Source organism: Lepisosteus oculatus, chromosome 2 (assembly GCF_040954835.1).
Source record: "Lepisosteus oculatus isolate fLepOcu1 chromosome 2, fLepOcu1.hap2, whole genome shotgun sequence".
NCBI classification, from domain to species: Eukaryota; Metazoa; Chordata; class Actinopteri; order Semionotiformes; family Lepisosteidae; genus Lepisosteus; species Lepisosteus oculatus.
Window position 1 is genome coordinate 76,383,905 of NC_090697.1, and position 21,334 is coordinate 76,405,238.

Sequence of the window (21,334 nt, forward strand, 5' to 3'; positions counted from 1 at the left end):
TTCCCTTTGCTAAGATGTAACAGGGGTAGAAAATCTGATAAACATATTACACAAAACATGTTTGACACAACAAGCTGTTTTTTTATTAAAGGCTTTCTTACAAGACTCCTTCAAATGCAAGTTCTGAAAAGGGTTTTAAAGTCTCTGTGTGTCAGTAAAGCATACATTATGTTTGCATCCCAGTGATCTGACAGAAGCACTGAGGTCTAACTACATTCAGCAATACAGAAAAAAAAAACAATTTAACAATAATGATAACAGTTACAGAACAGCTGTTTCCTTCACTCCAGAAACAGTTCCAAGTCTTGACATAAACAGATAAGGACAAATCAGAGACAAATACTGTCAGTAAAATTGCAAGCACCACTAAAGAGACCTAATACTGCAAACCTTGCAAAACAGGCCAGCATTCTGGAAATGTCAAGTGACCCTAGTCAATAAATATTCAAGGATTCACTTAAAATACTTTTCTAAAAGTTGCTTATTCAGTCTAGGATTAAATACTGGCAGCTACAAAATGTGTTCACTGGGCTCTACAAATATACAGGTTACAGAATAAAATATATATATTAATGTTAAATATAAATGATTAGAAGGCTGCTCTGTCACAGCTCTTCCAAGCCAGTCATTTGAAAAATGAGGAGAGGCCACTACCCAGACACAGTCAGGGAAACTGAAGGTTAAATGTCTTTTAACCATGATGCCATTTGTAACAGACATAGTAAACCCTGTGTTGGTTCACCAAGTAAAACAATCTTCCTTCAACAAAATCTGCAAAACAGTGTCTGTTTGAATAAGCATCCACAAAAGCAAAGAATTTATCTGACGAATTTTGTGCTGTGTTATTTTTTTGTACCTGAACTGAGTAAGTTTGCATAAAGAAACACATCTTTGCAAAATTGCTAAGTACAATAGAACAGAGGTGAAATCCAGTGGACAAAAACAATGGTCTTGCATTGCGTTTGAGTTTAATAATATAGAGTTAATAAAATAGTTAGAAAAATATAATTTTAAAACTAATTTGTGTTGACGACGTAATTTCGGTTGTATACCCTCTTAAGTAAAAAATATAATTTGACTAGAAGAGTATTGAACAGTTAATTTTGTGTAAATATATACATAGTATATAGATCACTTTTCTTAAAATGGCATCAGAAACTGTGATAGTAGTGTATTGAAAATATATGTTTCTCCCTCGTGCATCACATGTTTGTGCAGCTTATAGTCTGGAGAGCTGTGTGCATGCAACTGTCAGCAGAACACGTGTCTCCAAGTCAAATCAGCCAGCAGCCATATCTGCAGCTCACAACTGGCAGCCCACTGAAGCTCAGCAGGTGTGAGCCTGGTCAGTACCTGGATGGGAGACTCCTGGGAAAAACTAAGGCTGCTGCTGGAAGAGGTGTTAGTGGGGTCAGCAGGGGGCGCTCACCCTGTGGTCCATGTGGGTCCTAATGCCCTAGTATAGTGATGGGGACACTGTACTGTAAACAGGCACCATCCTTTGGATGAGATATAACACCGAGGTTCTGACTCTCTGTGGTCATTAAAAATCCCAGAGTGTCTCTCGAAAAGAGTAGGGGTGTTACCCCAGCATTCTAGCCAAATTTCCCATTGGCCCTTACCAATCATGGCCTCCTAATAACCCCCCTCTCTGAACTGGCTTCGTTACTCTGCTCTCTGAGAGCTGCTGTGTGGGGAGAGGACTGGCGCACTATGGCTGCTGTCACATCATCCAGGTGGGGCTGCACACTGGTGGAGGTGGAGGGGATCCCCATTACCTGTAAAGCTCTTTGAGTGGAGTGTCCAGAAAAAAGTGCTATATAAGTGTAAGCAATTATTATTATTATTATTAAATCCAAAGTAATTTAAGTTATTCAGTAACACCCAAACGAAAATGGCCTTTAGTGTATAGGAACGAATGTAGTAAAACAGAGACCTCTGCTGGTCAAATTGGCCAATTACATGTGAGCGTCTGTAAAAAGCTACTTCACTACGAAACACTGCGGTACACTGGAAAGCATCGGTCTGAGGTACTAGCGCTGTTTTAATAGTTAAGACATAAGTATTAACTTATCATTGTATGTATTGTATTGTATTATCATGTATGGATTTTTTTTAGTATAAAACTTCAGAAAAATACAAGAACTATTCTTACAACGCTGTAGCTGTATGTACCCAAACCACAAGACTAGAGCTGTGGTCAAACGTCTTTGCTCTCTCTCTCGTTCTTGGAGGAGCAGATACAACACATCAATACATAGAAATGAGAGCCAGAAAAGGTATTTTTGGAGTGCTTTACAATGCTGAACATTACTGGTGATGATTTTTTTTTTTCTCCAGAATTTGTACATCAGCATAAAGGTCATTCCAGCCAGAGCACTTAGCCCACCATCTCCAAGCCTGCTAGAAAAGTTCACCTGGGGAGTTCAGGTCCGGAGTGTTTGAAATGAGAGCTAGGTTTTACAATAAAGATTTTGCACAGGTGACTTCGAAATGGTTTAGGCAGCAAAACTGTTCTTTGTTGATTTGTTCAGATTATAAGACATTATTATTAAAAACATACACTCGAGACACCCATGTTCACTCCATAGCTTTACAAAAGCGACAGCTGTTTCGTTGACCCATAACACTGTCGAGTGGGCAAAGTGCATTCTCCACTAACAGAGATGCAGAAGTGCAACACCTGCTCTTGCCTCATACTGTCCGTGACGCAGCTGGTGCCAGTGGTATAGCACGACAGACAGGTTAGAGCAACCACCTCTCTTTAGTTCTGAATAAAGGAGATCGCTGGGGGATTTGAACCAGATACAAAAACAAATCGCATGCACTGGGCCTGCCTTCAGGACAGAGAACAGGTGGCACGTCTTCACGCTGAATTTCCCCTCTGCTCCTGGAACCAACCGCCAGGCTAAGGCATTAAAGGCAGGGCCATTCGAGGAGCGGCTGGGTGAGGCCAAACCAGTAGTTCAAGCTAAAACGGCCTCCTGTCTTTTACAACCCTTCTGCTGTTCTGGAGTCATACAAACCCTGACAAAAGAGACAGTACCACGCCACTTCCACAAGGAGCACGCCACAGCGCTTGACAGTTTGGAAGCCAGATGGAAACTGTCCCAGTTGACCGTTTTTGAAGTGGAGATGTGAAAAACACACAACTGGCCCTTCCATTGCACACTTGCAACCCCTGAACCCCTGACCTGTCCGTTTTAGCTATTGTGAATGCAGTAGTTGCTTAGAAAGAGCAATAAAATTTAGGCAGAACCGACATACCCTCCCTGTCATACATTGTCCAGTACACGTGGATATTTCAGAGACGACCTTTTGGATATCAGCTGGAGTTTAGAGTGCAAGCCAAAAGCAGGATTTAAGAATACATGGAATCTTGATTAGAAAAATAATGATGAACACGTTTGGTAGCATCAGAGTTTTTCTTTTCATTAAGGCATCACATGGGAGGTGCTTCTTTTCCCTGCTGAAAGACTCACCTCCTTCTTCAACCAGGAAGGCTTCACAGCCCAGTGATCTGAGCCAACAATCAATGCTGAGTTGAAGGTACGTGTGATTTCAAACTCGCCCCTCCAGCTGCTCTCTGTGTCACGTGATCAGGGGGGGACTGTTTGGGTAGCGGCCCTGCCCCACTCCTCAGAACTCTGACCAATCATCAGCAGCCTTTTTCCTTTCCCAGGTGCCTGTGAGCAGAGGAGAAGACACACTCGTCAGGAAGCCACGTCCAGTTCAACAGGTCCGACTGGAACATGCCACGCAAGATGTGTTAGTATGGCATTAAGACTGCCACATTGTTTCGAATGAAAGGTTGGCTGCCTGATCCCATTCCTGCAACTGTTAGGCCAGACCTGCGTATAGACTCAGTCACAGTTTTTGTCATAACCTGATCTATGTCATATACTGGTCTGACAGTAAGAAAATCCAATTACCTTGTTTACTGAAAACATGAAACACTGAACAATACATTTACAAAAAGAAAAACACTTCATCACATCCAAGAGGAAACATGCAAAAGATTAAACAGGGTCACAGTGATTTAGAAATGAAGTTAAATCGTTAAAAGAAGTGGGGATTTTAGTGCTAGGGACTTAAGGAATGAGAAGTTAGTTTAGATTAGATTTGTGAACATTTCTATCATCCCGTTTCTGACTGAGGGTGACCCTGCAGTGGAAACCTTCATGGCTCAATGAGTCATGAGGAGTCAATAGAGGGAGATGGACAATCACAAACTGAAAAGACCGCCTTGCGCTTATAAATCTTTTGAATTACTTTTTTTTTTCCAGATCTTAAAAAAACAGACTTACAGACTTCATATAAACCCGTACAAGTATCCTCCAGCTGTGTTCTCTGTGGACGGTGCTCAGCTAACACATTAAAAGATAATTCAGCTCTCACAGAGCAAGCATAATGCACACAAGGACCCTGCAGAAAGACAGGATCGGGTCATTGTAAGTCATTTTTACTAATGGCAAAGCTGTGCCAACCAACTATTCACACACTAAAACTGTTCGAAAGTGCTTTGTTACAGGACAGCAGATCCTTTGTAAAATCAATGGATATGAAAGGAGATTTCCTTGGATTTGTGTTCTTTACAGCGCTTAAAGTGGAGAAATGCCAACACAAGCAGCCCAGGTCAAACAGCTAGAACAAGAAATTCTTCCTCAGCCGTGCTTGCATCAGGCCTCCTCTTCCAGAGACACAGATAACACCCCCAGAGCACAGACACATCCTTGATCCCTCGTGGCTTGATCACTGGTGCACGGGCTGCACTGCTGAGGCAGTAAACGATGTCTCAATTACAGACCTAAATGACCACATACCAGCAGTTGATAAATCACACGTAATAGCCCACGCTGCTGTGCAATGGGCGTACTGGGTGTCTTTTAGTCATCTCCTGTGAACCCGTCGCCTTCGAAGCCTGTCAGCAATTTTCTAGCAGAATTTTAAGTATTTTGTCTAAATTCCCCCTACATTCTCACCCATTAGATCCTCTGTAATTTCAGGACACCGTGAAAGATCTTTACTGTGAAGAGACCTGGAAAAAACTGTTTATTGTACTTACGTCTTTATTTATGTGGCCGGGACTATTTCATTGACCTAGGATTTTGTAGGGCTCTAGAAATCACAGGAAAGAGTGGTGAAAGACTAGAGTTTTCCCAGGTGTGAAGAATCACAAGCTTGAATTAGAGCTTGTGACTCACCAACTGATTAACCTTTTACAAGGGCGTTTACAGACATGAGGGCCCCAGCCCCATCCTTTAAAGATTAAAAGGAGAGCAAAGAGGAAATAAGAGAGCTCTCCCTCAGCCTCTTTAAAGTCCATGACCACGAGACAGTGTCTCCGTCGAGCTCACGCTACCACAGTGGAGGAATGGAGCGTTAGGATGTAACTCTGTGCTCCTGGTTTGAAATCCTGACTAACCAGCTGTCGTGTTTCTTACAATCAGATCATGAAGAAACCTTTCAGACGTTAGGAGTTTTGGGGAAATGACAGCAGATTCAGCAGAACTTCTTAAAGTCTGAAGATTTATTGTAAGGTGTAATTCTTCCCAGATGTAATTTCCCCTATCTTGTCTGATGTCAGGCGGCGAGAGAAAGGTCCGATTTGGTGCGGTGAAGCCCAGAACGCTCGTTTTCGCCCACGTGCCTGAGAGTGGCAAGGAAATAAAACAAGCACACGCTGCTGTTGATGTTGTTTTCTCTCTCTTTTCTTTTGGTTTCATTGCTTTTCATCATATAATGCAAATTAATTCTCAATATTACAAGGCACAAGCATTTCTTTTCTTTTTCAAGTAAAAATAAAAACACTTCATTATCTCCCAGTTTTAACAAAAAATATAATCAACATAATCTTTTTACATAAATTACACACAAAGTATTTCAAATAAAAAGTGAAACCCAGTTACTCTGAACACATTTTTGTGAACAAAGAATTGCTTGCCTCTTCCACACATGAACATGCATCTTTTTCACAAAAACACACAAATAAGCTACAAAAATAGACCCAGAAAAAGAAATGTAGTAAATGTGGCAGGGATCATCATACAAGCTCGGGACAAATATGTCTTTAGCACATGTGGCTGCTAGGGTACTAAAGAACACAAATCCTCATCCGGATGTTTGCTGCAGCTCATTTTACTTGTTCAAACTTAGACCTCTATATCAAGACAAAGAAGGAGAGGAAGATGTAAATCTAGAAACTTGTGCTTAACCATTGATCCCAGAAGGTGATACCTCTGTTCCCTATTGTTTACCCTACTTGTATTTATGTAATGAAGCATAGCGATGGCAAGCAAAAAATGCTTTTCTCCCCACAGATAATCACAGCTCTTTTGAGTTCAAGCTGAATTTGAGCTGTATAGCTTTATTATAAGTTTCCAAATTAGAGGAGAACCTTCTCTTGGTCAGGATCCTGTCTGTTCTACAAACCATTTTGTGCTGTTAATACCCAGGTGCATCACGAAGAGCAGTCCATTCAAGCTGGTGTAGAATGGATTTGAAATTCAATCTGACAGACGCGTCTTGAAAACTAGTACACCGCCTGCGACATTCAGTGTTCCAGACTTACTAAACTCTCCACGTTTCAAACCTTTTGGTTTTCTAGGGTTCATGCCACATGCCTGACTGAAAAAAGACAGACGCCTCCTGTCTCTTCGCAAAATCTGAACTTGTACGCATACCCAATTCACTCTGGAAAAGGAGGCACAATGTTTCCCCCAGGAGCAAGAAAGCTGTGACGCTCATCCTTTGCCAATGTGGAAAATCTAAGCTCATCTATGAGCTGCACCGATTTAGACGTTCTGACTGCTCGTTTTTCTCCCTAGAGGACATTACAATACCAGCTCTTTTTGGACCAGCAGCACTCAGTGCAACAGAGCTGCCAGGAAAAAGATGATTAATCTAATGACACAACGAGCACCACTGCCAGAACGACAGCACAGCACTTGAATGCTCATTCTAACTATGAAACCTCCATTACCAGACCCATTTAAGACTGAGGCTCCTGTGAAGCAGTTATAGTATTTCAAGAACACAAGATTCCTATTGCAAAGAAGTGCTTCCTACTACAGGTCCTACTACCCCAGCTCTGGGAGAGGGCAAAGGAAAGCAGCTCTGCTCTGAGTGCACGCTGCTTCACCAGGGTGAAAGGTCACCCCACGAGCCATGGCCGTTTCACACTTTAGCAGGCAAAACAATTCTGGATGTCATTTGTAGCATTCGGTAGTTAGTTGATGTTCATTAAAGGATGAGTATTTTGCTTTACTTTGACAAAGCCGAAGCTCATTAAAAAGGCTGACCTACACTGTAACTTCTACACAATCGGTTTAGATTTTGTATTTTATTTAGACAGAAAAGGAGACTTCTGATCATGGAGAGTCTGATAGATTCTGGTCCAACCAAACTCCTAATAATTTCTATCCATCCATTACCAGGAAGCTGCCATTGCAGCAGGCAATCACAGAGCACAGACATACCCCAGACAGGACACCAGGCAACCACAAGTTGCGCGCACACACACACCCACAGACACCCACCCTCCCACCTACACACACACACCCATCCTGGTCTGAACACCATGTCATCACAGAGCACAAACACACTACCTGGTCAGGACTAAAAATGAATAAACCCTCCTTTCCACATTTTCAGGAACAGAAGCAAAACACATGTACAGGTCACCGTTCACAAGCTGCAGTCCTGATCCGGTTTCTGCTGTGGTCGGGCTTACAGGCGGTTTGGATTCTTAACTGACAGCTGCAGCCAGAGCTTGGCTGCACTTCCTGCTGCAGAATAAGCAGGCTGTTGTCAAGAGAGTTCAAGATCCACACCAGTCTCACATACCGTCTTTACCCCCATGAAGTACTTACTGTTGGCTAAATATCTTCAGTGCTCCAATACAACCCATTAATCAGAATATTTTCTCCCTTAAAAACAGAGTATCTGCAGTTGTGGATAATTCCTTTACTTAACAAGCACCAGTTAATGCCATGATCATCTTTCTTTCAAAGAAAACAGAATCTGTAGTCTACCAAGAAAGACAAGACTGACCACTGGTACTTGTGTGTAAAAGTTTGGAATTTTAAACCTGGAAAACCAGAACATCAGAAGGAGGGAGATGGAGCCACAGAGCATTGTGCTCTGAATCTCTAAGGTCAAATCACACATTGTTTGCAAATTTAGAAGTGCAGAACAGTGTTCAAAGCACTCATCGGGTGTAACTGTACTGAGAAGAGCTGATCTAAGATCACTAAGATCTGAGTGGGAGCTGGATAAACTTGTGCACTGCTTTCATTCACAGCACAAATGTGTTCTTACATCATAAAAGGTGAAACGTCCCACGTCTAGCTCGCTTAATTACAAACATTATTCCACTTAATTAGAACAATTTTGGGAAAAACAAATCTTCTTCTCTGCCAGAGGTGGCTGTAACCTTGTGTTAGCCAAGTATGAGCCAATGCAAAGTCCTCAACTTTTTTAGATCCAAATCCACACCCAGTTCTAACTGGAGTTCCAGTTCTGATTAAACTGGTTGTTCATTTAAATTTAGCGAATGAACCCCTCGTCGTTTTCGAGGCAGAAAGCAGAGGCCCAGCGAACACGAATCCCAAAGTGTGGAGGAAAGCTCACTGGCACCAACTGGCACTTCTGGGAATTTTATCAATGGCAGGCGGGATAGAGCTCTGTCTTAATCTGCAGTATAACCGGGGAACGGACTGAGGAAGAGCCCATCCAGGGAACCATCTCAAGTTCATTTCATACAGCTCATCTTCCCAGACCGGTCACATCTTCACTCAGTTCAAGAGGCAAGCTCAGAAACAGAAGCAAACACACAACCCAAGACCGAAACAGCAAACCAAGAGAGAAGGAGGGGAGGAAAGCAAGAGTCTTGCACCTTTTAAAAAAAAAATATCACATGCACATCAGGAAAACAAACTGGTGTAAAGCAAAAAAGGTCTATAATAATATCCATTGAATCTGATGATCCGGTATCATTCTTGTCTTCCCCAACAAGAGCAGTAGTGTACTTCCGTAAAACTGAATCAAACTAAAATGATCAAGTGTGCAAAACAACGGACCTAAAGTGAACCTGGCTGTGTAGAAGAGAAGTGTGTAATGGGTGGACGAAGGAAAGCAAAGAGCTGGTTTGTCATAAGGACATCTGGGAGCTCTGCAAAAACTGACCAGCATCAGCTCTGAAGCACAAACTGATCAGATGGCCCAGCCTGTCACACACTTCCCAGTCTACTGCACCATCAAGCTGGCCTACTCTGGTTCTCTGTTGTACTGGATGGCTCATTCAGTTGCTGGTGCTGATCCTTCAGAGGGAAGATTACTTCCTATAAAGTGCTTTTGGTTCGTACTACATAAATTCTAGGTTTATTTTTTTTATTATTACTGTGACTCAGAGAGATATACAAAGAAATAAACAAGATCTTCACAGAACAGCCTGCCTAAATACTAGTTTTTTACCCAGCATTTCCAGAAGCAGGCCCCCCTTTCCACTTAATGAAAAAAAAGGGTGTCTTCACTCTGAAAGGCAATGCTACAAGATTTCTGAGGCTGGACAACAAAGCCATCAGCAGCTCACGCTGAAAGACATTGGGGGCAGTGTTGTCCCACTGTGAAGAAAGGTCCTGACATTAGAAATAACAGTACTATATAAATTTAAAAACACAGCAGCTTGTGTTCAAAAATATGCCATCACCAAGTGTAGCCTGTATTAGCTTATACAGGCTTATACAGGGGACTGTATTTCACCATTATTAGTGAAAATACTATATTTCACCTTCACAAATGCTGCAGAATCACAGACTTGTGTTTTCCTACATGTGTCCATAATGGATGCCTTTGCTGCAGGATATTTCTGCAAGTTGTGTTCTGCCTTCTTTACCTCTTTATTACTGCAATGTCCAGTTTAAAACCTATAAGCAACTCTTAACAGCAGTTACACACATGTAAAGATATGAAGATAATACAGTAATCTCCCTAAATTGATTCTGAATATAAGTTTAAAATATTCCTGCATAGAAAAATACTCCCTCCCCCATATGTGGAAGAAAAAAGATGAAAAATCCACTTTAGTCCAGCACACTTGACCTTTAACCCAGTAGTTTTTTCCATATATATATATTCTCCATGTTATTATATTAACAATGATTAGTACTATACATATCATTGAGGTTCCAGAAAAGGCACAGCATTTGTTTTTTAGCTCAGGTACTTCAAGGGCACGACACCATCTTGTGTCAAAGGAGAAAATGCTACAGTACAAGGTATCAACGGGCTTTCAGCTGAAAAGCAAAATAATTTTTGGTTGAATTCCCGATTCAGTGGAATTCTATCTAAAAGGAGCATCTGACACTGACACGGGTGCCTTTGATCATGAGTGTAGCTGTGATGTTTGGAGCCCCTGCACTCCTGGGGGGGGGGTCATATGGCCACAGCGTGCTTTTCTGACACCCCCACCACCAGGAAGTGAGCGCAGAAAGCAGTGGCACAGCCCAAATTCACAGTTCAGACACCAAAGACAGAAAAGGCTCTTTCACTAACATGCATCTTGACTCATCATGTTTTTGCCTTAATATGAAAACTTTTCAATTGAATAAGCTAAATTAGCTCATTATGGGACCTCCGTTTTATATGTGCTCTGTTTTGCAAGATCTCAGTGCTCGTTTGCTGTTTACTGCAGTTTAATGATCACCCCTGTCAGGGGTCTCCCATGAAGAATAGACGAGGAAGACATTTTCTTTCTTCCGCAAATTGTTGTTTTGGATTGGATTTAGTGCTGCATTTTTCAAATGAAAATGAAAGCATACTCCACACCATGGCACCATCAACATTCCTATTCAACACTAGACGAGTGAACCAAAAAAGGCATCAGACAGAATGATAAGTCTTAGGTAACCCCTCAGAACAGAACCTCAAACCTCAAACTGCAAATGAAATGCAAGCAGCACAACCTGCTTGTCTGGTGGAGAACAGCCGCAGCTCAGGGTGGTCCTGTCCAGTAGCAGGTTCACACACAGAGCCCAAGGTCTCTGCCATAAACTAGCAGTGCTCCACAGGCCGACTAGCTCTGTTATCATTTTCCAAACGGTCACTTATTCAGAAAGTACAGCTTTGCTAAATAAAGACCTTCAAAAAAACTGCAGCAAATGGCACAAGAGCAACTGAGTTCATCTTAGTTTTTCCATTTTTTTTCAATATATAATTCTGGGGAAGAACTGAAATGACATTTTCTAGACGTGTAAGAATCAAGGCAAACGTCTGTTTGAGATCAGCCAAGCTCTTCCTAACATGAAAGACCCGTACTGCCCAGTCTCAGACCTGCCTCAATGCCCCTGGAGCTTACCCTGCTGTGAATCCCTGTTTGCACAAGCACCTGACACAGGAGTTTTGAAAAATGCAATCAGCCGTTAAAGCTAAAAGCGAGAGAAGACAAATCAGAAGTGTGAAGTATGAGCACATAAAACTCCACAAAGCACTATGAAGTGCGATTTCAGCAGCTTTCAGACAAAAAAAGAAGGACGCTGTTTCAGCGGCTGTCAGGGATCACACTCTTGCAGTTTCCACGTGCGTTTCTGTCGGCCGGATCGCTCCGCTGGGAAGCCGACGTTCCCAGGCCGGAGACGCTGCAGAGGAAAACTACCGGAGCAGGGAGATGAAAGCTGCACAGAACTAAAAAACAGGGATGCTGCACCTTTCCTTGTTTTCTTTCTCCTTCCGTGAAAAGAAAACGAGCCAGAACCAGCTGAGTGAAACACACAGGTGAGCACACGCGCGGCCGCGGCGAAGAGCGGGTTTTAAAAAACGAAACGAGACGAAGGAGGACAGGAAGGAGGCGGCGAGTTAGAAGAGATGGGCTCTCGGAGAGGGAGGAGGAGGGCAGGGGGAGAGGAGCACGGGGGTGAGGGGCGGTCGTTTCGGAAGGGGGGGAACCTCACTTCACCAGGACTGACTTGGGGAGGAAAGGGTCGGCCTCCGGGTCTCTGCTGTCGCCCATGTGGTTCCTGGAGTGAGACACCGAGGAGGAGGAGGAGGAGGCGGAGGAGGAGGGGGCCGAGGGGGCGGCCGGGGCCCTGGGCAGACTGTACATGTAGACGGCGCCGATGACCAGGCCGGCGCCCAGTGTGAACAGGAGGTCCACGTGAAAGCCGAAGAGGTAGACGGAGGTCACCGTGGAGACAACGATGGAGAAGGAGGTGGCGAAGCCCTTGAGGATGTTGTCCGCGTACTTCACCACCACCGCCACCAGCAGGCCCCCGAAGGCCTGGTTGAAGATGACGGCCCACACCAGCGGGGTGTAGCCGAACAAGAAGCCCTTCTCGGCGATGGCCGCCCCGTCGTTCCACCACAGGCCCAGCAGGCCCAGCAAGGTGCCGAAGATCCCCAGCTGCACGTTCCTCATCCACACCGAGGCCGCGCTGCCCTTCAGGATCTTCTCGAAGTAGACGCCGGCGAAGCCCGACGACAGGCAGGACACCACCACCGCCACCAGCCCCTTGGCGTAGTTCTGGCTCTCGCCGACCACGGACGTCTCCTTCCGCCCCCCCTCCTGCTCGACCTGCACGATGGCCACGCCGGCGAACAGCAGGACCAGCGACACCCACTGCAGCCGCGACAGGCTCTTCTGCAGCATCAGCACCGAGAAAACGGCCGTGGTCAGGATCTTCAGCTGGTACGTCACCTGGGGGGGTGGAAAAAACACACAGAAACTGAAAGGAACATCAAATCCTAGAACGAGACCATGAGCCACGTCGCACACTGGAGTTGTCTCCTTCCTACATTCTACATCACACTCATGACCACCGCCTGCGCGGTGAAATCACCTCCTTCCACCAGGGCGTCAGTTCAGACAGCCTGGACTCAAGAGCATTAAACTACATCACCTTTTAACCCCACAGCTATTAACCTGCTCAATTTGGACAACTGACTATATAATTTACTTTATACACATTTATTTTCTTCCTCATCATACATGTTAGCCTCTTCACGTGACATGAACGTGTTGTGTTTGTATAAACTAAGTCTAGTGGATGAGATCCCGGGCTTATTTAGCTGCTGACTACTAAACTGGTTAGATGGGCCAAGTGGCCTCTTCTCGTTCGGAAACCCTTCTCATTTTTTAAGCCCCCCAGCTTTTTTTAACGCTAAACACTAGGGGTGCACACTATACAGATTTACCTGCACCTCGGATCATGTTAAAAAGCAGGAGATGGAAACAAAGGGAAAGAAAGCACTGTGGGATTCCAGCAGGCACCAGTCTCGCTGCGCGGGCACGGTGCAGAAAATCACAAGAGGCTCCTGGACCTGGTGCCAGCGGGCAGCTGCTGCACTCACCTGGAAGGTGGCGGCGGGCAGGTTGGAGATGGCGATGTACTGCAGGTTGTTCTGCAGGGTGTAGATGAGCGAGGGCACGGCGAGCTTCAGCGTGTCCCGGTGCTGGACGACGACGGAGTCATACAGCAGCAGGGCGAAATCCCGCAGGCTCCCTGCACCAGACACAGGCGAGATCAAGATCGGGGGCAAGGAAGACAGCTGCACGCGGAGCAGGAGTTACAGGGGCTGGAGGAATCGCCACCGAAATCTACAGGGATGTGTATTTAAAACCAAGGGCAGGAAGTGCTACATTACACAAAGAGTTGTGGGAGTGTGGAACAAGCAAGCAAGTTGATACCTGCCTTCTTTCAAGGTACAGCTGAGATCTACGGATCCCTTAGCTACTAACTAACTAACAGGCCAGATAAGCTGAACTGCCTCCTCCCTTCTGACCAAACTTGAGCAATATACTCACTTGGCAATACTGCTTCACAATATCAAGAAAAAGACCAACACATATAAATACAATAAATCCAACACAGAATCTTACAAGCTACATCATACAATATTACAGTGATTCAGTACATTTTAACAATTATGGGACTGTAAATACAACAGGAGTGCCACTGTACAACACAGTACAGTGTTACTGTACAATATTATGGCTGCAGGAATAAAAGAGCTTCCATGTCTGATGGGGTTTATCTCGTGCTGCAAAAGTTAGTTGTAACCTTTTGTATCTCCGGTGTCTTTTCCTTTTTTCATTTTTAAGGTACTGGATCATCCAGCTTCGAATCGCTTGCGCTCAGCAGAACCTGACCGCCAGCAGATACTGAACCCCACGCTAGAGCAAAGCAGGGGCTTCTAAAGATGAAAATCGCTGGGGGGTGGAAGCAATACTGACTGCTCGCAGTACAGGGCAAATAGGTTTGTAGGTTCTGCTCGAGACCATCGATGCCTCAAGGCACGCCTGCCTGAGGGCCACCCTCCTGCAGCGATCAACAGGAAGAGCTGCGGGACGTCTCTCACCTCTCTTCTGAAACAGCATGATGAGCAGGCAGGTGAGGACTTTGAGGACCTCTGCCATGACGACCGCGGACGTGGAGAAGAAGCGGTCGCCTGGCAGCGTGCGCACGTAGCGGATGCTGAGGATGAGCGAAGCATTCTGGACCACCAGGATCGCCAGGCTGATGTACTTGAGCTTCCTGTTACCTGGAGGGGCGGAGGAACGACTGTGCATCACAAAAGCATGGCGCCGTCTTCAGCAACAGCAGCCAGAGGAGCTTGAAAACACACCCCGACACCTGCGTGTCAGGGGTCTCGGTCAAGATCCGAGGGCTTTTTTACATGTATACAAGATCTGAGCTACAAAGCACATTTTCTACTTTGTCACTTGACCAGCCGATAAAGGCATGAAGCCGCTGTACCCTTCTTTCTCAAGAAAACATTCAGAGCTCTAGGGTGACTCCTCAAACCCAGCATGCAAGGTAATACCCCACATCCAGGGTTACTCTTGCAGAGCTCTCAGGGTCTCCTGGTTCATGTTCCACCTGTGATCACAACTGCTTAATCGATCCAATTTCTTCCCAAAGTTCAGCACACTGAAACAAACCCGATAAGACCTGGTGCAGCTGGGACAAAAAAGGAGCAGGGCTGAGTGCCAGATATTGATAAAAACAGGACTTTTGTGCCATCCTCTTACTTTCCACAGGTGCCCTGCAGTCCCAGAGCCTGCGTTTCTCTTCTTGTCTGTTATCTGTAAGATTTTAGAAGTAAAAGGTTAACTGCTTCCCAATCAAATTAAGTTCCTCACAGACTGGCTGCCATTTTAACATGACACCAGCAAGCCACTCTGGACGCCACTAATTAATAACACTTACGCACTTCATTGCAGGATAGGGTTTACATGCATACCTAATACACAAAAGACTCTGAATGCAGCAGAAAGTTGCCTGACTGGATCTACTGCTCCTTGCCAGGCCCATTCCAGGTCCCTTCCTTTCACCTTCCCTACTGTCAGACGACAGCTGCTGCATCAGGATCACACCGCAGTTTGTTTAGAAAAGGGATGAGCAGTCCTGGTCCCGGAGGGCCGGTCAGTGTGTCTGCAGAAGGGTGTCCAGTCCTGGTCCTGGAGGGGTCAGTCAGTGTGTCTACAGCAGGGCTGTCCAGTCCTGGTCCTGGAGGGCCGGTCAGTGTTTTTACACCAGGGCTGTCCAGTCCTGGTCCTGGAGGGCCGGTCAGTGTTTTTACACCAGGGCTGTCCAGTCCTGGTCCTGGAGGGCTGGTGTATCAGCAGGTTTCCTGGTGTCTTCAAAACACCAACACTTACAGACCTGGTCAAGCTATTAAATTAAATTGGTCCAATTAAGCCAATAAAGAGCTGAGTTACGACACAGTGTCCTTCCAAGCCCAGGACAGCCCACCCCTGGTTTAGATGCCATCTACATGTTAGAATGCACCAACACACACAGTGTTGTACTATAAACTATATCACAACATGGATACTAACATTCCACAAACCACAATTAAATCGTAAGGAAATGTTGCGTGTCTTGAGACCCGTATTTGAATATGTCAAAAGCAGTCAGCATTGTTGACCTTAGCTAATAGGGGCGTTGTCCTAGGCACGGCCAAGCCAGAGTTCTTAGCCTTTTCTTGGAGAAAACCTAAGAAGTCCAGCAGACTGAAGGGATTGTTATGGTATATCCTTTTGTTATTGATAGGAGACAACTGAATAGAATAAGAACCTATTGTGTGCTGTGGTACAATGGGAGGCACTATCTTATACTGCAAACAACTAAACCCTAAATGCAGTCTCACTCTAATTGCTGGTAAAATTATGCATATGTCCAGAAATCTACTCAGAGTTATAGCTGATTTGTGAGGACTACTGACAATCAACTTTAATTTTTAGAAAAGGCGATTTTTATTCTCTATTATACTGTATATATAAAATGTATGTACACATATAAATGTGTATATAAAATTTAGGACATTGGGCAAATACAGATAAGAGATCTTCAGTTACACCAGACATCAGACTAAGTAGCACTCTCAAAAAAAAAATACCTCACTTCAAAGACTACCTCGTCTTTCTCCAGTGTATCCAGCGTCCGCAACAATTAGCCTAGATATTAATTTAAGGTTCAGCAGCTCCCAGGTTGAATCCAACAACACGTAATTACAAACACAACATTGACACACGCCTGGACCTTGCTAGAATTCTCACTTGAGCCCGGGCGCGTAACACAGCGGGAAGAGGCACAGAGCCATTACTGACGACGCGCTGTCCGAGATACACAGTACCTTTCTAAATCGATTAGGCGTCCCTATGGAGAGTTCACAGCGACAGCAGTTAAGCCAGATTCAGATGGGAAAAGTATGAGATCGCACACCGAGCACAGACAGGCGCTCGGTTCAAGTGCGCTTAGCTTCGCCGGAGAAACTGAATGGCTCGCCTCGTCCCGAGGAGAGGTGACACGGATATCGATCCGGCGTGTGCGAGCTGCCCACTGACACCCGCCTAGCAACGCTCTCCCACAAGACGGGCTTCTGCTTTCCCAGCTCTGGGTTTCGGTAACGCCCGCCGAGCGCGGCAGCTCAACTCGCCAATAGGCGACTGGAAGCCGGACACGCAAGCGGCACCCGAGGGAAGGGAAGGGGTCCGTTCAGGCGGCGAAACTTATCCCGGACAGTGGGGTCAACTCGCGCTTTTCCACACCGTCGGTTTCGAGTTTTCTAGTTTCGCAGGAATGAGCTCCGACTGTGTTGCTGTTGGGGTTTTTTTTTTTTTTCTTCAAACGAATCGGTCCGAGGCGAGACGGAGCTGCTGCCTGTTACCTTCGCTGTGCCTCCGTGAGCCGATCGCCTTGTCTGCCGCCACGCCAGCACCCGGCCCGTCCCCGCTCGCTGCCATGGTGGCACTGCCGTGGGCCTGTCCGTGACGCGCCCTCCGCTCCCCGGCTCCCGGCCTGCCCGCTCCCCGTCACACACGGAACTGCCCTGCACTGCCCTCCCCCCCCGAACCCGGGCCTCCGGCTGCACCTTGTTTCCTGCGTCTTATCCTTTTTTTTCCCCCTCTTCCTCTTGTTCTCTACACCATTCCGGTAAGGCTGGGGCGTCCCCGCTCCCTGCCTGCCAGCTGTCACTTCCTCATCGTACCATCGAGAACGGCCGGTCCGCTCGCTCGAACCCCCCCGCCTTCCGCAGCGGCGCCCCCTGTCGGGCTGGAGGAGTTCAAGCGCGGTTTCAACTTCCAGAGCGGATTCAAGACCAGCCCAGTATTAATATTAATAATAATAATAATAATAATTGCTTACACTTATATAGCGCTTTTCTGGACACTCCACTCAAAGCGCTTTACAGGTAATGGGGATCCCCTCAAACACCACCAGTGTGCAGCATCCACCTGGATGATGCGACGGCAGCCATAGTGCAGCCCCACATCTCAGCTCTCAGTGGGGAGGAGAGCAGAGTAATGAAGCCAATTCATAGAGGGGGATTATTAGGAGGCCATGATTGGTTAGGGCCAATGGGAAATGTGGCCAGGATGCCGGGGTAACACCCCAACTCCCAACTGAGAAACGCCCTGGGATTTGTAATACACAGAGTCAGGACAGCGCCTGTTTACAGTCTAGTGTCCCCGTCACTATACTGGAGCAGTAGGACCCACACAGACCGCAGGGTGAGCGCCCCCTGCTGGCCCCACTAACACCTCTTCCAACAGCAGCCTTAGTTTTTCCCAGGAGTCTCCCATCCAGGTACTGACCAGACTCACACCTGCTGAGCTCCAGTGGGCTGCCAGCTGTGAGGTGCAGAGTGATATGGCTGCTGTATAATTCAGCGACGCTCTTCTGTGTGGTATCATGGAGGTGCGTGTTTCATCATTAACACTTAGCCCTGGTCTACCCGGGAAGCATCTGATGCTCTTAAGGGGACGGTGTCACACCAGAGAAAAGCAGGAGAGGCGTTTTTCGAAATAACGTCAACTGTTCACAAATGCTTTTAATTGGCCGACTGAAGTAAATCCCTTTTAGTCTTTAAACCTTCACAAAATACGGCGAAACCCACACGAGAGACCGGGCAATTTAGAACATTAAATTTTCAATGGGTTTGTTAATTAGGATAATAATACTGTAACGCAACGGGGTTCAGGCGGGCGCCCTTGCCGCATCAGGTCGGCCCCCCACCGTCTGGGGCTCGAATCCGGGACTCCTGCGTCACTCAACAGGGACCCAGCCCGGTGAGCTAAAGAGAGATCCCCCTACAGCCCCGTAGCTGTAGTCCTGCTATCACAGGGAAGGGCGGTGACGTCACCGCTCTGGTAAACCGGCTCTTACACACCCTGATGGCCGTATGCGTTACAATACATTTGTATTTTTTGTTGCGCTTTTCAAGCCAAAAGGTGGCCTTTCTCATACGGGTGTATCTGTGTGTGGCCTGTGATGGACTGGTGTTCCCTGCCTGGCCGTTTTCTCCGGCCTGCCCCCGAAATCATGTCCTGGATAATGGCAACGTTCCAGCCACAGGCGCAGATCCTTAGCCACAGTGCCACAGCATATAAAATCTAATAATCGAGAGCAAATATCAGATGCATTTATAGTGCAGAGACCGTAAAGTAATCTATATAAAGCATCGTCACAAAGTTATTTAAATCTTTATTTTACCAGGCATGTCAACTGAAAACCAACCCTCATTTACCATGTTGGTTTGGATACCTAATAAAGCAGAGCAGTTTACTCGAGCTCAGGAATAAAATAGCAGCATTCCACTCGTTATTTCTTTTAACACGTTCGCAGGTTAGCACGTTGCCAGCGTCCCACGGGTGTTCACGATCCGATGTTTTGTCACTCCGGTGATCTCGACGAAGAGAGCTCGTGCCCATCAGTGAAACTTCTATATTGACCTCATCTCCGCCACTAGGGGTCGCCAAAATACGACCTCAAACACATTTGTGTCCTCACTCGCAGGTAAATTCACTGGTGAGGACATTGAAAATACATTGCATGCTTGTAATTACGTGTTTTTTTTTTTGTAAAAACGTGTGCCTCACGCTGAGAGTATAATTTAACAGGAATAGCTGTAGTTGTTGAGAAGCACTTAAGTGACCCTCTCAAATCAGAATTACTTTATTTGTCAAGACCATAGCGTATACAAGGAATTTGATCTGCTGTCTTAGTGCAAAAACATAGAAACATATCACTAATACATGTCCTCTTCACAGAGATCATGCACAGGTCCACAGTTATATACACGCTGCATCCTATATAAATGTGTTCTGGTTAAGCAGGGTGAGGCTATAATAAAAATGACACTCCACTCAAAGCGCTTTACAGGTAGTGGGGATCCCCTCCACCACCAATGTGTAGCCATGATGCGACGGCAGCCATAGTGTGCCAGAACGCTCACCACACATCAGCTATCAGTGGGGAGGAGAGCAGAGTGATGAAGCCAATTCATAGATGGGGATTATTAGGAGGCCATGATTGGTAAGGGCCAATGGGAAATTTGGCCAGGAGACCGGGGTTACACCCCTACTCTTTTCGAGAAACACCCTGGGATTTTTAATGACCACAGAGAATCAGGATCTCAGTTTTACATCTCATCTGAAGGACGGTGCCTGTTTACAGTATAGTGTCCCCATCACTGTACTGGGGCATGAGGACCCACACAGACCGCAGGGTGAGCGCCCCCTGCTGGCCCCACTAACACCTCTTCCAGCAGCAACCTTAGTTTTTCCCAGGAGTCTCCCATCCAGGTACTGGCCAGGCTCACACCTGCTGAGCTCCAGTGGGCTGCCAGCTGTGAGGTGCAGGGTGATATGGCTGCTGGCTAATAATAATAATAATCCTTATATAGAATGGGCTGGGAAACAGGGATTTTCAGCTGACGGTGTAAATATGCTCTCTGGTGTGCTTCCTTTGCGATGCTGATGACAATTCTGCTATTATGAAGTCGTTTAAAGTTTTATTTAATTACTAAGATGCCCTACCATTTAAGATGCGTGGTCTCTGGATATTTCACTACCGTGCGGTTTGGAAGATGAGTCCTGCGTGAGTCTTAGATTTCACGCGATCCGTTCGGGTTTTGTGTGAAAGTCAACATCCCACATCCGCAGTGAACCCCGTGTGGGAGTGTACACAGTTTAGGACGCTTCTAAACGACCGAAAGCTTTGTTTTTCAGAACAGTGAAGATAACAGGTATCAATCAGCGAAGCGTCACGTTTCACAGGTAAAAAGATCATAATGGCGAGGCGCTGAGCAGAGCTTAGGAGCAAACGAACTGGAGAAAGCGATAAATACATTTCTTGGACAAGAAATGAGGAATTCGGAATCTAAATGATGTCATAAGTAATTGAAGTGGCAATCTGGGGGGAGAGTTACCCTGGTATGGAAGTGAAAATAATAATATGACACAACTGCCCAGAATCGATGGATGTGATGTCTCAGTGGACCAGTGCTGTTGTTTAACACTCTGTAAAAGGAGACCAGCTGGACAACACGCATTCCTGTCTGGAAGAGCTTCCTTTAGAGGCAAACAGCTATAGAGTTACAGTATAAACCAGGGGCGTCCAACCCCTGAGAGCCCCAGTCCAAGACCAGAGTCACCCTAAGTCTTTTTGTTTCTACAGACTGGGAAAACTTGAGTGTTATCGATCAATGTGGTAAGCAATTGTTCAATTAAGGGAACACGGGGCTTTGAGTTTCAACCCCTGTGCGAGTTACTGTACTTCACTTAACAATCTCACCTACAGACGAACACAGACATCTTCCCAAGCCCTTGGAGACGGGAGATTTCGTGGTCGCGCTATAGAAACTGTTCTCTGAGAACAGGACCAGAGGAGGCTCCTGGTGTTAAACGACAGCCCTTGTTGTGTTTCACTGGGGCTTCGCTGGCCAAACTGGGAACGACTTCTAGCGGGCAGGATCCTTCCTGGGCCTTGTAGAGCTCCGTGGCACTGCACCGAGGGGTTGAGGCACTTAAACGGCAAGCATGGAGGCTTCTTGA

At 46.0% G+C, this 21,334-nt stretch overlaps 1 protein-coding gene and 1 long non-coding RNA gene across 3 annotated transcripts; one reads left to right on the forward strand and one right to left on the reverse strand.

Annotated features, from left to right (window-relative positions):
- Positions 1 to 60: 60 nt before the first annotated feature.
- slc35a2 (solute carrier family 35 member 2) lies at positions 61 to 17,493 on the reverse strand. Of its 2 annotated transcripts, none has more exons than XM_069184147.1 (5): positions 17,371 to 17,493; positions 14,353 to 14,535; positions 13,345 to 13,496; positions 11,964 to 12,691; positions 61 to 3,686 (listed from the first exon to the last, which is right to left on the reverse strand). In XM_069184147.1, the coding sequence occupies exons 2-5, from the start codon at positions 14,408 to 14,410 to the stop codon at positions 3,659 to 3,661; spliced, it is 966 nt and encodes a 321-aa protein (XP_069040248.1). In that variant the 5' UTR covers positions 14,411 to 14,535; positions 17,371 to 17,493; the 3' UTR covers positions 61 to 3,658. The 2 variants fall into 2 exon arrangements, with proteins under 2 accessions (XP_069040248.1, XP_015216574.1); XM_015361088.2 differs by having other exon boundaries at positions 17,167 to 17,492.
- On the forward strand, positions 3,465 to 5,561 carry LOC107079171 (uncharacterized). Its single transcript, XR_001480145.2, has 3 exons — positions 3,465 to 3,549; positions 3,683 to 3,768; positions 5,451 to 5,561. It is a non-coding gene; the product is annotated as an uncharacterized lncRNA (long non-coding RNA).
- Positions 17,494 to 21,334: the final 3,841 nt, after the last annotated feature.